General features: G+C 49.2%; 1 protein-coding gene across 1 annotated transcript; it reads right to left on the reverse strand.

Annotated features, from left to right (window-relative positions):
• Window positions 1-162: 162 nt before the first annotated feature.
• On the reverse strand, window positions 163-6,766 carry PPIB (peptidylprolyl isomerase B). The gene is made up of 5 exons (XM_082836222.1): window positions 6,585-6,766; window positions 5,746-5,859; window positions 4,737-4,830; window positions 1,250-1,434; window positions 163-504 (listed from the first exon to the last, which is right to left on the reverse strand). Exons 1-5 carry the CDS (start codon window positions 6,717-6,719, stop codon window positions 382-384), a joined length of 651 nt encoding a protein of 216 aa, XP_082692348.1. The 5' UTR covers window positions 6,720-6,766; the 3' UTR covers window positions 163-381.
• Window positions 6,767-13,821: the final 7,055 nt, after the last annotated feature.

Genomic DNA, 13,821 nt, shown 5'->3' on the forward strand with positions numbered 1-13,821 from the left:
TCATCTCTCCCTCATTTCTGGAGCATTTCTGGAGGGAAAGGGTTCAGGCCGGAACCCAAGGAGGGGACAGGCACCACTGCCACAGGAGCCCCAGACGGGCTGGCACTGGACTTAGGGTCGGATGGGGGTGCCAGAGGCCCCAGAACCCAGCCCATACGCAGATTATAAAAAAACACCTTTTTTTTAATCGGTCAGTGTTTGTTGGTAGGAGTTTGTTACAAAACTGGGCCCGTGGGCCCGCAGAATGTGGGGGCAGGGGTCCGCTCCGTCAGACGCCAGCACTACGGCCAGTGCAGCATGGAGCCCTGTGGCGGGCTGTCTTCACCCCCAGGAGGGCAACAGGGCCACACAGTCGCTCAAAGGGAAGAGGTCCCTGGGGCCCTACTCCTTGGCGATGGCAAAGGGCTTCTCCACTTCGATCTTGCCACAGTCTGCGATCGTCACGTCCTTGAGAGGCCTGTCCCGACCGTCTGTCTTGGTGCTCTCCACCTTACGCACTACATCCTGGGGAGGAAGGCAGAGTGTCAGGCGGTCTGCTGGTCGAGGGAGATGGGCCCCAGCGTGTGGCCGCGAGGGCTGAAACCTGCACGTGATGAACAGCGTAGAAACCACGAGGCACCAAAATCCTAAGGGCATCGTGGCCGGGCGCCAGCCCAGGGCAAGTAGAACCCAGATTTGACAACAGGAGGATGCAGTAGTTTCAATCCTCTGAAGTATGACCCAGGCTGGGCTAGGGGTGAGGAGGGGGGCGGCTGGGGAGAGGGTGCCAAGAGGCTTCTCCGGGACAGCCTGTTCGGCTGGGCCCTATACAACCGATGGTGGTGCCAGGACATGCCTGACTGAATAACGGGATGGAGGGTCCTCAATTGTGCAGCCTCACCGAGACCTCCTGGCCGGCCTCTGCCTGGGGCCTGGAGGGATTTAGAACTTGGAGGCAGGACTTCCCTGGCGGCCCAGTGGTTAAGACTCTGTGCTTCCATAGCAGGAGGCACGGGTTCGATCCCTGGTCGGGGAACTAAGATCCCGCACGCTAGACGGCATGACCAAAAAAAAAAAAAAAAAACTCGGGGGCATAGAGAGAGAGGCTGTTTAGTCTCAATTCCCCCCAGGTTTGTAGAAATAAACACTGGTCAGAATCTGTACATTCCCTTCTGGGAAAGGGATAAAATATATGGATCCCCTGCCCTGGGGTCTGTGTCAGATCCCTGGTCAGGGTTGCCCAGGGTTAGTCCCTCCCCCGCAAACTCACCATGCCCTCTAGAACTTTGCCGAACACTACATGCTTGCCATCTAACCAGGCTGTCTTGACCGTCGTGATGAAGAACTGGGAGCCATTGGTGTCTTTGCCTGCGTTGGCCATGCTTACCCAGCCAGGGCCATAGTGTTTCAGCTTGAAGTTCTCATCAGGGAAGCGTTCACCGTAGATGCTCTTCCCTGGGAAGAAAGAGTAGGTCAGGGGAGCTGGGGGAGCCCCAACGAAGCAGATCTTAAGGGCGAGGATTCCAGAGGCTGAACCTGTCCCCCGTGCCAGGCCAGGCTCCAGTGGAGTACAAGGACGTACAAGCTGTTCCCTTCCTACCCTCTGGCCCTGGAGCCAAACCATACTGACAGCCCAAGTGGGACATGAGGCCAGGATGATTTAGTGAATAGCTCACACAATGATTACTTTGAGAATATAGTTTTATGACTTTCAAATAAGGCACACATTAGAAACTACCTTGGCTGTGGCCTGCGAGGCCTTCCATGGGGACTTGCTTTAGTGGAGGGAGGTGCTGTGCAGGATGCAGGGGAGGTAAGAACCCTCCAGAAAAGGAGGACTAGGGCTTCCCTGGTGGCGCAGTGGTTGAGAGTCCACCTGCCAATGCAGGGGACATGGGTTCGTGCCCCAGTCCGGGAAGATCCCACATGCCGCGGAGCGGCTGGGCCCGTGAGCCATGGCCGCTGAGCCTGCGTGTCCGGAGCCTGTGCTCCGCAACGTTAGAGGCCACAACAGTGAGAGGCCCGTGTACCGCAAAAAAAAAAAAAAAAAAAAAGACTGCTGTGGCTGACCAGCTTTTCTTCCTAAGAGCACAAACGATACTGAGGACACTCCAAAGCAGGAAGAGAGATGAGTGGGGAGGGGCAGGGAGAAGCAAAAGAGAGGGGCCGCCATTTGAGTTCTGGAAAGTCAAGAGCTTCTTATCAACACATGAACCAAAATAAAAGGTGGCTCTGAGTGTGTGTACTGTGTCTGTCTGTGGAGGGTCTGTGGCCAGCATACAAGATAGTGGAGCCGAGAGGATCTCTACCCCATTCCAGAGATCCTAACCTAAGTTCCCAAGGCTGGTTCCAGGAGAAATACTGCAAAATACTGCACCCTTCTTTGTCCCCGTCCTCTCCTAGAGATTCACACTGTGCACTAGAGGCCCCAAGAAACCCAGCAACAAAGAAGTAATTCTCATTTTGTTTTACCCAACACCTTTCAAACTTATTTGTGTACGAAACCTCTTTCCTCTTCAATACACGTATTTTCATCCTGTGGTTCCCAGAGTGGAACCAGGTTGGGAAGCTGTCCTAGACTGATGCTGAGGAGGTATTTCTGATTGTACAGTAAGTGGGAAGTTTGAAAATCACCTGGCCAGGAAGGACCAACCAGACAGATAAGGAGATTGGGGAGCCTCTTTACATCAGTTTTATATTACTTGTTCTACTTCACCAGGAGATCACGGCGCTGTGACTTGGGGTGTTTTCTAACAGCATGACAAGGAAGACTTGTTCCCCCTTCCTATCAAAGAATAGTTTTGGAGGGGAGTAGTGGGACCAAATAAAGCAATTTTAATTTGTAATGTGAAATGCGAAAATAAAACTGTCAACTCTTTTAGTTTTTTTTTAAGAAAAGAGGATTCCCATGTGAGAATCCTCTTTGTACATCTCAGTGAACTGCAGGAATTCAACTACTGCTGCTATCCAGAAAATTCCCAAGTCTATATCCTTAGCTCCAATCACTTTACCAAGATATAAGGAGTCCCAAACTTAAACGGAGAGTGAAGGTTTTAAACTCAACATACTTTGTCATCTTTCTCTCCAGACTTCAGTTATTCTTTTGACATTTGTTTCCTCCGCACGTTGTCAGGGTTGTCCTCACCCCCATCACGGATTCACCCTTTTCTCCCATTCCTGCTACCCCCGCTGCAATCACGGCTAGTGCTCAGAGTGGGAACAGTGTGCCAGAGGGCTGGTGCAAGCATGGGAAACATAAAACCCACCCTGTAAGGCAGGAGCTAAGAGCCCCATTTCAAAGATGAAGAAACCGAGGTACACAGGTTAAAGGCACCCCAGCTGGGAAGTAGCAGAGCTGGAATTCAAACCAAGGTGGTCTGGCTCTCGAATCTCTGCTCTTACCCACTAGGTATCCTCCCTGGGTTCAGGCCCACATCGCCCGACGCAGGGGCAGCTGCACCAACACCCCTGCCAGTCTGCTTCTCCTGTGTCCATGTCCTGAATCTGCCACATTATTATCCCTCAAACTCCTTTGCGATCAGGCCTTGCTCCCATTCAAGTCTTCAGCGGATCCTCACTCCGTGGAGGACAAAGCCCTGGGTCCCTGGCCTGGCCACGGCCCGCCACTCTGGGTTCCCGGTGGGAGCTTCACTTCCATCCTCCTGACCCCACCTTTGGCCAAGTTCCTGCCGCAGACCAGACCTGAGCTCACGCCTTAACCCTGCCTCTTCCCTGCCCATGCAAATTCTCCCCAGCCAGATCTGTCCCCGCTCAAATCTGTCCTCGCGTTTACGAGGCCATTTCCTGATCACCTTGGAGCAAAGTGAGTCCTTTACTTGTCAGCACTTTGACGACGGCTGACTTTACTTACCACTCGCTGGGCACTACGCACTCAACATCTCACCTCACCCTCCCAGCACCCACAACTCTTACCACTTACTCTACAGAAGAGGAAACTGAGGTTCAGAGGACTCACGTGCCTGAGGTCACAAAGTAAGAAGGTGGCAGACACCCAACTGTGTGTGACTCCACAATTACAGTGCTTTTGTATCACGTCTGCTTTGTCTTTGTCGTCCAGCTAGCTATGACTTACATCTTGTATTACGTCACTTTCATAGTGTTTTCTCCTCATTCTTCCCACCTCGACGATAAACCACTTGAGGACAGAGCCTGAGCCCTAAAAGGCTATGTTACAGCCCATCTGTGACTTCAGGTACTGGAAGTGAAAGGGAGTTGCCATCCCACTGGCTTTTGCATCCTCAGCACCCACCACAGAGCCTGGCCCAGTAAATATTCATCGGTGGGGTGAGCTGCAGCTGTGGTCTAAAGGAACAGCAGGCTGTGCACCCAAGTGTGGTGAGATCTGTTGGTTAGTCCAGGCTGTCTGTCTGTCCTACGGCACAAGTAGTGCAGGTGAGACTGCCAGCGCTTGTCAAGTGGTCTCTGGGGGGAGACTGCCAAGGAGAGCAATTTCTCCCACCCTTGCTGGGGCTTTCAAGGCCGCCCACACAAGCTTTGCATGCCTGACCTAGAATCACCTACAGGTGTTTCACTTTGCTCCCCCCCACCCCCGCAGGGTGTACTGCGAGGCAAGTCACCAAGGCTGTAGGCCTGGATCAGTTGGTCTGCCAGCTGCGCGAGATTCTCTTATGTCCACCTGAAACCCATTCCTCCCTCTCCTTTGTACTGGGTTCCCTGGCCCTCCCACCTCGGGGGCTGCACTGACAGACCCCTCGGCCCAGAGGATTTGAGGTTACCTCCAGTGCCATCTCCCCGGGTGAAGTCTCCACCCTGGATCATGAAGTCCTTGATCACACGATGGAATTTGCTGTCTTTGTAGCCAAATCCTTTCTAGAAAAAGGGATGAGAAGGTGAGAAGGTGGCATGAGGCACCAGGCAGACATTAAATAGGCCCTGCAGGAACCCAGCCCACAACAACAACTGCTCACAGAAGAGAAACCCCTGCTGGCAGATTCATCCTTCAACGTGCCACTGGGTGACCAGTAATCAAAGGCCAGGCCTGGAGCACACAGATCCAGGAAAGGCTATAAGACCGCACATTTCCTCTGCCTTTATACAATTCTACTTCATACATAATGCCTCCACCTTTCCCCTATCGTTTTTTCCTAATCTAATCATAGGAAGAGAAGCCAAGAAAACTGACCAAAAAAAAAAAAGTTACCTGCTGACCCAATGGGAAGTTGGAATGCAGACTTTCTTTTTTTTTTTCTGTATGCGGGCCTCTCACTGTTGCGGCCTCTCCCATTGCGGAGCACAGGCTCCGGACACGCAGGCTCAGCGGCCATGGCTCACGGGCCCAGCCGCTCCGCGGCATGTGGGATCTTCCCGGACCGGGGCACGAACCCGCGTCCCCTGCATCAGCAGGCGGACTCAACCACTGCGCCACCAGGGAAGCCCCAGACTTTCTTAAATGGGGCATTCATTTCCTTAAAACCTGGAAAGCTCTGGGCCCCTCACTCTGGTGCAGAGACCACAAACTAGTTTCCCTGGATGTTTTCTTTGGTTACTGCAACGTCTCAAAGATGAAAAATTTTCTCAAAAAAAAAAAGAATTCTAATTCTGGATTTAGTTAAAAAAAACTGAGAAGATATGATAATCGTGGGTTCCCAGTGCCAGAGAGCATAGCTGGTACTCCATGATGGCCACTGCTATGGGTGGGCCACGCTCTGCAGTTCAGTTTGCCGCCAACCCTACTTGCCAACTCCGCTGCCTGTGAGCTTGGCTACCTCCGCTCTAGCCACTTACCTCTCCTGTAGCCAAGGCCACAAAATTATCCACTGTTTTTGGAACAGTTTTTCCAAAGAGACCGATGACCACCCGGCCTATATCTTCATCTCCAATTCGCAAGTCAAAGTACACCTGAGGAAAAAGACAATTTCAAACTTAGCCTCTTAAAAGGGTCCTTCCTAGGGAACCGAGGGCCCAAGAAGCTACCCGGAGGATGCGAGAAAACAGACCCATATTTTAAGAGCAGTTTCTGAATCTGATTTTGGTGGCGACAAAAACCCCATGAGAATCTGATGAAAGCTCCATTTGTTTACACTCTCCGTAGACTACAGGGTAACAACCTTTGCTCTAAATAAATAATGGGCCCAGATTCTAAAACTTAACATCAAAACACCATAAAGATGGGAGCCTAAGCACACCACTCAGGTGTAAACTATTACATTGCTGTGCTTTGTAAATGAAGTGGCTAAAATCTGGCCTACGTAGAGAAAAGACTGGCAATCTGGCAGGCGTGATCTTTCACCATTTCCTCAGCACTGTGGGGTATCTGCAAATAGGCGGCTCTGAGTCTGCAACGCCGGCCCCAGCTGGGCATCCTCGGCGCCAACGCCTGGGTCAGGGCTGTGCTCTCGGGGAGGGTCCGGGTCATTCTCCAATCTGAATGGGGGAGGACGACCCAGGCGCCAAGAGGCCACGACAGGGAAACTAGGGAGGGGCAGAGCCAAGGCCGAGGACGCCCAGGCCCGAGCTCTGGGACCCGAAATGCCTCGGACATGCGTGACCAGAGGCGCCAAGGCCGGAACCCAGGCGGCGGAGGGCAGGCCTCGCCAGGCAGGTCTGGAGACGGGAGGCTGGACCTTAACAGTGACTTTGGGCCCCTTCTTCTTCTCATCTGCAGCAGAAGGTCCAGGCAACAGCAGGAAGAGGACGGAGCCCACGATGAGGGCGGCGACGAAGAGCACCTTCATGTTCCGCTCCGAGAGCCGCAGCATCCACCGGGAGAAGCTAGCGCGGGCCTGGCGGCCGAGGCTGGAGGAGGGTAGGGGCGCGGCGACGTGGGCCCGGCTCCTCCACCGAGCGCAGCCGGGGGGAACCGGGGCTCCTGCAGGCCTCCTAGCGGGAGGCAGGCCCCATTTCCCCCTCTGGTTGGGCGGCAGATGGTAGGTCCCCCTGGGGGGCGGAGCCCGGCTCGCTGACTGGGCGGGCGGAGACGCGGGCTCGTGGGTGGCTGCCACGTTACTGTGGCCTCATTGGCTTCACAGCTCGTCGACGCCCACCAACAGGAAGTGGATGAGCGGGAGGCGACGCCCTCTCCAAGAGCCCCGGATTGGGCTTCTGAAGAGGCTACCAGCCCAAGCGGAGAGACCCCATGGCCCGCCGCGCTTTTGTGGGCGTGGAAGTCGTTTGGCAGGTGGTGACCGAGGCTTTAGGTTAGGAAGTCTGTGGATGGGGCAGAAGACACTTGTCGTTGTCCGTATTGGGCCAGTCAAGGGTTAGTCACACCGAATTGGGTTTAAATGTGATAGCCTCCAAAAACTCAGGGCACGTTTATGCCTACCCAGAGTATATAACCTTATACAGCTCCGTCTGTCTTGCAAAACTTGCTTCAAAACCCACTTCCTTTTGACTTAATCCCTGTCACTGTCCTACCTGTTTTCTCTCCCTTCTCTAATCTTACTGTGCTTACTGCTGTATGAGTCGACGCACACTATTGTATACTCTGGTTCTTAACTTCCTTTTTTTACCTGTATTCCCAAGCAACTACATTTTAAAATTTTTATTTATTAATTTTGGTGAGAAACGGACTGTTGCTCTTACTTTGTATACAACTCCCCCAACTGCTGCAGGGCTAAGTGCTCAACAAATGCTGGATGGAACAGCCGTCACGTTGGCACTGAGGTGGGAAATAATATCTGCAAGGGTCTGAGGTTGAGTCCCTCTTTTCTAGAAACCTCCCAGAAGGTCAGGAGTAGTTGTCAGATGCGCCCCCAGCAGTATTTCAGGGCTCCGAAGACGCTTGTTCCCAACAGTCCGCAACATATATACTTCAGTACTGCAAGTCTAAAACACACACACACCCAAAATTGCCACTGACATTTTTCTAAAGCTCGGAACCATGACATTATTAAATGTCTTTAATTTTCAAAGATTAACTTTACAGAAATTCCTGGTCTTCACAGCCCAGATTGTAGGTAGACATGGCTCCATTTCTATAGTCGAACTTGGCAATTTGGTCTCTATATAAGGTGCCGACCTGAGTTTGAGGTTATGCATGGCCACTGACATTACCTCGTCCTTCCTTACACTGAGGTCACTGCAGGTGGACTGCAGAGCTTCAACAGACAGTTCTCTCAAATAAATGCAAATAACATTTGCTGTTTCTAATTCTCACACCTCAATCCAGACCACCTCTCAATGAGGTGGAGGTTCTTCTACGTAAAACTGTTGCACTGAGAAAGATGATCTTTCAACCCCCTCTTCCTCTCCTCCTTCATTTTTTGGGTCTCTTAAGCCTCTTTCCCCACTCACTGGTCTCACACTGCCCACACTGAGAAAATTGTTTACCAAGCTATGTTTTCAAAGTAGCCTTCTCCACATGAGGAACTAATTAATGCTAAAACTAATTAATGCTAAAACAGCATTAATGAAAAAAAATAAGCTTGACAGATACAGTGTTCTCAATATGAAGTTTTTCTCTCATGATGATTTTTTAAAAAAATATTTGGCTGCACCGGGTATTAGTTGCAGCATGCAGGATCGTCAGTTGTGGCATGCAAACTCTTAGTTGCAGTATGTGGGATCTAGTTCCCTGACCAGGGATTGAACCCAAGCCCCCTGCATTGGGAGCACAGAGTCTTAGCCACTGGATCACCAGGGAAGTCCCTCTCATGCTGATCTTAAACGTGTTTTTTACTAGTGAAAGAAGAAATCGTTAAGTAGCAATTGAGTAGTAACAGAAAGAATTGGAACCAATGATGGCCAGACTGCCAGTTGTTTTGTGCCATATGTGCACATCATAGTCATACCTTCTGTCTGTATAGATGTTCTTCATCAGTAGAGCAGAATTACAAAGCTGCCATTTCATAGTTGTTCCAGAGCAGATCCTAACTTCCTGGTGTTCTAGCACCTAAGAACCACAGGGATACAGGAATTAGTATGTGTGATGAATGTCCAAATTCTACCAGAAATATTTATTGTTTTTTATTTTATTAATTTTATTTTTGGCTGTGTTGGGTCTTTGTTGCTGCACGCAGGCTTTCTCTAATTGCGGCGAGCAGGGGCTACTCTTTGTTGCAGTGCGGGGACTTCTTGTTGTGGTGGCTTTTCTTGTTGCGGAGCACGGACTCTAGATGCACGGGCTTCAGTAGTTGTGGCTTGCAGGCTCTAGAGCGCGGGCTTCAGTAGTTGTGGCTTGCAGGCTCTAGAGCGCAGGCTCAGTAGTTGTGGCGCACAGGCTCAGCTGCTCCGCGGCATGTGAGATCTTCCCAGACCAGTGCTCGAACCCCTGTCCCCTGCCCTGGCAGGCAGATTCTTAACCACTGCGCCACCAGGGAAGCCCCAGAAATATTTTTAAAGTGAGCTGCTTATAAATTTTGGAGGTTAATCCTTTGTCAGTCGCTTCATTTGCAAATATTTTCTCCCATTCTGAGGGTCCCACAGGAGAGGTCAATGTTCAACCCAAAAGAATGACGCAAGAATGCCAAAGTATCAGGCATTATTTTCATTCCTGGAGCCTTGTTACTAAGAGTCCTAGACGGATTCTCCGTTACAAATGAACCAGGAGAGCTTAAAAGCAGAGAAACCAACCAACCAAACAAGCAAAATTAGCCAAGAAAGGTAAGACATTTTATTGTACATACAAAAAGGGTGCAAACTGAGTCCTTTCCTCCCCAGATTGGAGAAGAGGTATACTTAAAGATCACATTTGTGTCTTCCATGGTGCCCTAGGAAATGGGCTACTCTGAGATAATATCAAGACCCATTTCCATTTACTCCAAAGAAGGCTTCTTCCTCTGCAGAGGAGTTTCTACTTAATGGTGTACAAATCTCTCTCCTGGAGGAACCGTTTCAAATACACTTGAAATTGACATTCATGTTTAAAAATACTACAAGTTTCATTTTCACAGCTGAGCTTTGCAGACCAGTGCCAGGGTTTATGAAACAAAATTACGTATCTAAAATAAAAGGTTAAAAAAAAAGGCATTTAACAATAATCAGACACATCCACGCATCAATTAAAACTGATTTCCACAGCTGATTTATACATTATCTAGTCTTAAAAAATTGCAGTCAACATCCCAACATCTTTTAAAAAGTACAATGGGCAAAGATTAAAGAAACAGACAAAATAATAATATAATAAATTAGAGCATGTAATACATCCAATGGGAATTGATGAATGAACATTATTTTCCATTGGGGGGGCTTATAATATTTTTGGTTTCATCTTTTTTTCTGCTGTTTACTCTTCTTGATAAATGGGGCTCATTCCCAGAGCCAGCTTGCTGCCACACCAATTTGAGAAACTCATTTGTTTCTTGTTTACTTCTGAGAATATTCAGGAACACATGGTCCCAGCAACCTGGGCTGTGAGGTTTTTTTTCTTCAGGTGGGCTGTGAGTCTTTATGGAAGTGAAATGCATACAGATGAGTGCTGGCACGCACAGACACACACACACACGCATACAAATGCAACCACACACACCCATCTGTAGATACAGTCCCCCGTAACCCCCCGCCAAAGAAATGGCTCATCTTCCTGAGACATTCCTAACAGATTGAAGCCTCTTAAAAAAGCTTTCGGTGTAAGGGCTGGCCTGGGATTTGGTCTGGAGCTCAAAAAGAGGAACACTGAAAATGTCTCACCTGCTCTGAAAGAGGGGATTTGCGGGGAAGGGGCAATCAGGATAGCTGTCCTCTTGTGTGTGTTACTGGGACGACTGCACTGCATCCCCATTTCTTACCATGGATAACCCTCTGCTTTGAAGGTGGTGATGGCACTGGAAAGATGATTGTGAGAAGTAAAAAAAGAAAAGTAACAAAATAAATTCTGTCCACAGAACTGAGGTTTCTTTATAACACTGAGTTTGGTAATCAAACTAGAAATATATGGAGTACACATTCACTTTTTCCTTTGTAATACAAGCTGAGCTACAAACAAACTCTGGAGTGGACTTCCTGGTCGCTTTTTGAGGAAATATGTCAACTACTACTGTCTATATCCAGGGAACCTACTGACTATTCTGAATACAATGGAGAAACCTATTCTTTTGCACTCAGTCACCTGCAAAAGGAATTAGGAAAAACATTTTTAAGACTGCTTAATTGATCAAAGACTTCCGAGATTCCTTATTTGTGGCTAAAACACTGCTTAAACCCTCAGAAGAGCCATGGTTTCCTCTTTTTCTTATTCAGAAACAAAATCACTCCCCTCCCCCATCAAAAACAAACACCCAAGAAAACCAAACCACAGGCATCCCATTTTGATTCCTACCAACCCATCATGGGGAAGACTCTGGCCGTCAACCTCTAGAGGGACCTTCCTGGAGCCCTGAAGTTGGCAAAAGCAAGAACCCCAGAGACAAGTACCTGCTGCTCAGGCCAATCCAGATGGGGTGCCAAGTTATCCTGGCTCCCTAAGGGCTTCTGGAATTCACCTGCCCACCTTGGGGCAATGGTGGATTGGTGGCAGTGGCCTGACAAAGGCAGTGTTGGCTGTATGACAGTGCAAGCTCCCGATCTGAGAAATTCTAGCCCTAACATGGCTCTGACGCTGGAGACAGTGTTGTCAGGGCAACTCACTGGGAATGAAAACTAGTTTAAATATGAAAATGGAAGAGGTGACTGCGACACACGAGGCATGCAGACTTGGGAGAGATGCATCAGAAGAAAGATCAAGTTCCTTAGAGGAGATCCTTTCTAGGCTGCCGTGGAAGTACTTATTTTTGAAAAATGCAGGCCATGCTGCTCACTGGAGGGGGAGCAAGCTGTCTCTTTTGCATAAAAAAAAGTTAAGGCTATGATCTTTAGTAACCACTCTGACATAACCTTACCCGCACTCATTTCTGACAACAGAAGTGGTTACTAACACTGAGAACCAACACTGAATATGTACTCCCAAGGTACATTTCCAGTGAACCAGGTTGGAAGGTACTTTAGAGGCGATGGACACCTCTTCTGGCTAATGGCAGGGGCTGTCTCTACGAACTTGGAGTTCACTGAGAATGAAGAGGCAATCAACACTTCTACTGGAAAACTCAGGATCCTGCTGTCTTCCGTCGCCCTATATCCCAAAATAAAATGGGGCTTTAATTGGAGGCCAACCTCATCACCTGACTTTGTACCTTCCTAGACCGTTTCCTCCTAGACAAAGCCAAAATGGCAGGAGTATGTTAATTAAGGCAGACATGAAAGCATGCTGCTGCTGGCACGCTCTGCACATCCTTGCAGAGCAGTCTGGAGTGAAATCACTGGGAAACGCCAAGGGCTGCACAGCAAGTAATCAACCCTTACTGCACAGACACAGCCATGCTCTAGTCACAAGGGAAGGATCCCTTACGTCTTGGTGGATTCCTAGCCTGCTTGCTTCAATCTGCTCAGGATGCAATGCCTGAAGGACTGCAGGGCTTGGGAGAACCCCTAATGTTGTTAGTGCTTAATGCTAACCCAGCAACTGCATCAATCCTGAAGAAAAAGATCCCTAGGTATCATGGTTATGGAGTGAAGGAAGCTCAAAGACTACAGAGCAAGTGGATTTGGGTGGGCGGTAGGTGGAGGGAGTGCCCAACCCCGAGGCCCTGGCTGAGGAATATAGCTACACGAGGACAGCAGCGGGGCTGAGGAGGGAGGCCTAATGGGATGTGCTGATGGGGATGAAACTGATGGCCAAATTACTCCTTAGGTATCCTTCTTAAAAAGAAAAAAAAAATTTTTTTTTTCTTTTTTAAAGGAAGATCACAGTAGACTCGGGGGTCTGGAACCACCCTGGAGTACCAATGGCCCTGGGAAGGTCACCATTACTGTGCATGCCAGAAGGACTTGGGCTCTTCACCTTTGTTATGAAAAATCAAATATCTAGTAAGAGATCTGAGCAGGGGCAGAGAGTGAGAGGAGTGCATTAGGAAGAACCCCACAACTGCTCACGTTAAATCCCGCAATAGCGAGCCTTTAAAACAAAGTTAAGACCCTGAAAAAGTCACAAACCCAGCTGCAAGAGGGCTTGCCCTGCAGCCAAGCTGGTAACTGCCTTTGCTTTTTTGTGGAAGTGGGGAGGCACTTAGTGGAGTAAGGGGTGCCAGGGATGCTCTGGACTTTGCCACCATTTCCTCTTGCCCTCCCATGAGAAGCAAGGCTTTTTCTACACAGGGATGTGGAGGTTAAAGATTCTATACGGGAAATTAGAGTTACCCAAATTGAGAAGAGTTACCCAAATGCCAACGGAGAAACTATGTAAGTTTCAGTGACAGTGCCTTAGCTAATGTCAAGGAAGCAAACCCCAATATTCAAAATTCTTGTGGGGAAGCGGTGTGACCCTGCATCTCCCAGCCATTCTGTTAATAGGAAATTTTCTTTTAAAGAAATGAATGATTACAATCTAGGCAAATTTGAAGCCAGTGAAGTGAAATTTCCTAGCCAAGGACCAGTGGAACACAGGTGAAGCCCAGTAACTCTGATCCACGCTACCGCTGCTCTCTCTGCTCCATGTAAGACACATCAAGGGACTTGTCAGAAAATACCAACTACCAGAAAGTATGTCTGCATCCTCCAGTCCAAAAGACAGCCCTACATCTCAAGCCAGAGGCAATGATTTCCGTGTTCCCAAACCCCCCAGACTAAGTCACCAGCCACTGCCCTCCATGGTTAGCTCTCTCTACCCCCAGATACAAGACCTCGTTCTCTGATGTAATTAATCCTTTCTCCTCGATCACATCTGGAATGAGAAGTCACTGTTTGGATAAGTCGCTCATCTCCAATGAAAATCAAGCACGAGAAGTTCTATTAACTCCATACGTTGGCGACTTTTCAAGCAGTGAATGAGGAACCAAGACCCTTCATGGCAGCATGTCTGGACGTGGAGAGTGTACCGGGGAGAAC

This window comes from Leucopleurus acutus (genome assembly GCF_964270905.1).
Source record: "Leucopleurus acutus genome assembly, chromosome: 1".
NCBI lineage: Eukaryota > Metazoa > Chordata > Mammalia > Artiodactyla > Delphinidae > Leucopleurus > Leucopleurus acutus.

Bases quoted from the DNA above. Each gene is read 5' to 3' on its own strand.
- PPIB (XM_082836222.1), bottom strand. From the start codon at position 6,719: ATGCTGCGGCTCTCGGAGCGGAACATGAAGGTGCTCTTCGTCGCCGCC. The intron at 4,831-5,745 runs GTAAGTGGCTAG...CCCTTTTTCTAG, and splicing joins TGGCCTTGGCTACAGGAGAG to AAAGGATTTGGCTACAAAGA. The intron at 505-1,249 runs GTGAGTTTGCGG...CTTCCTCCCCAG, and splicing joins GCAAAGTTCTAGAGGGCATG to GATGTAGTGCGTAAGGTGGA.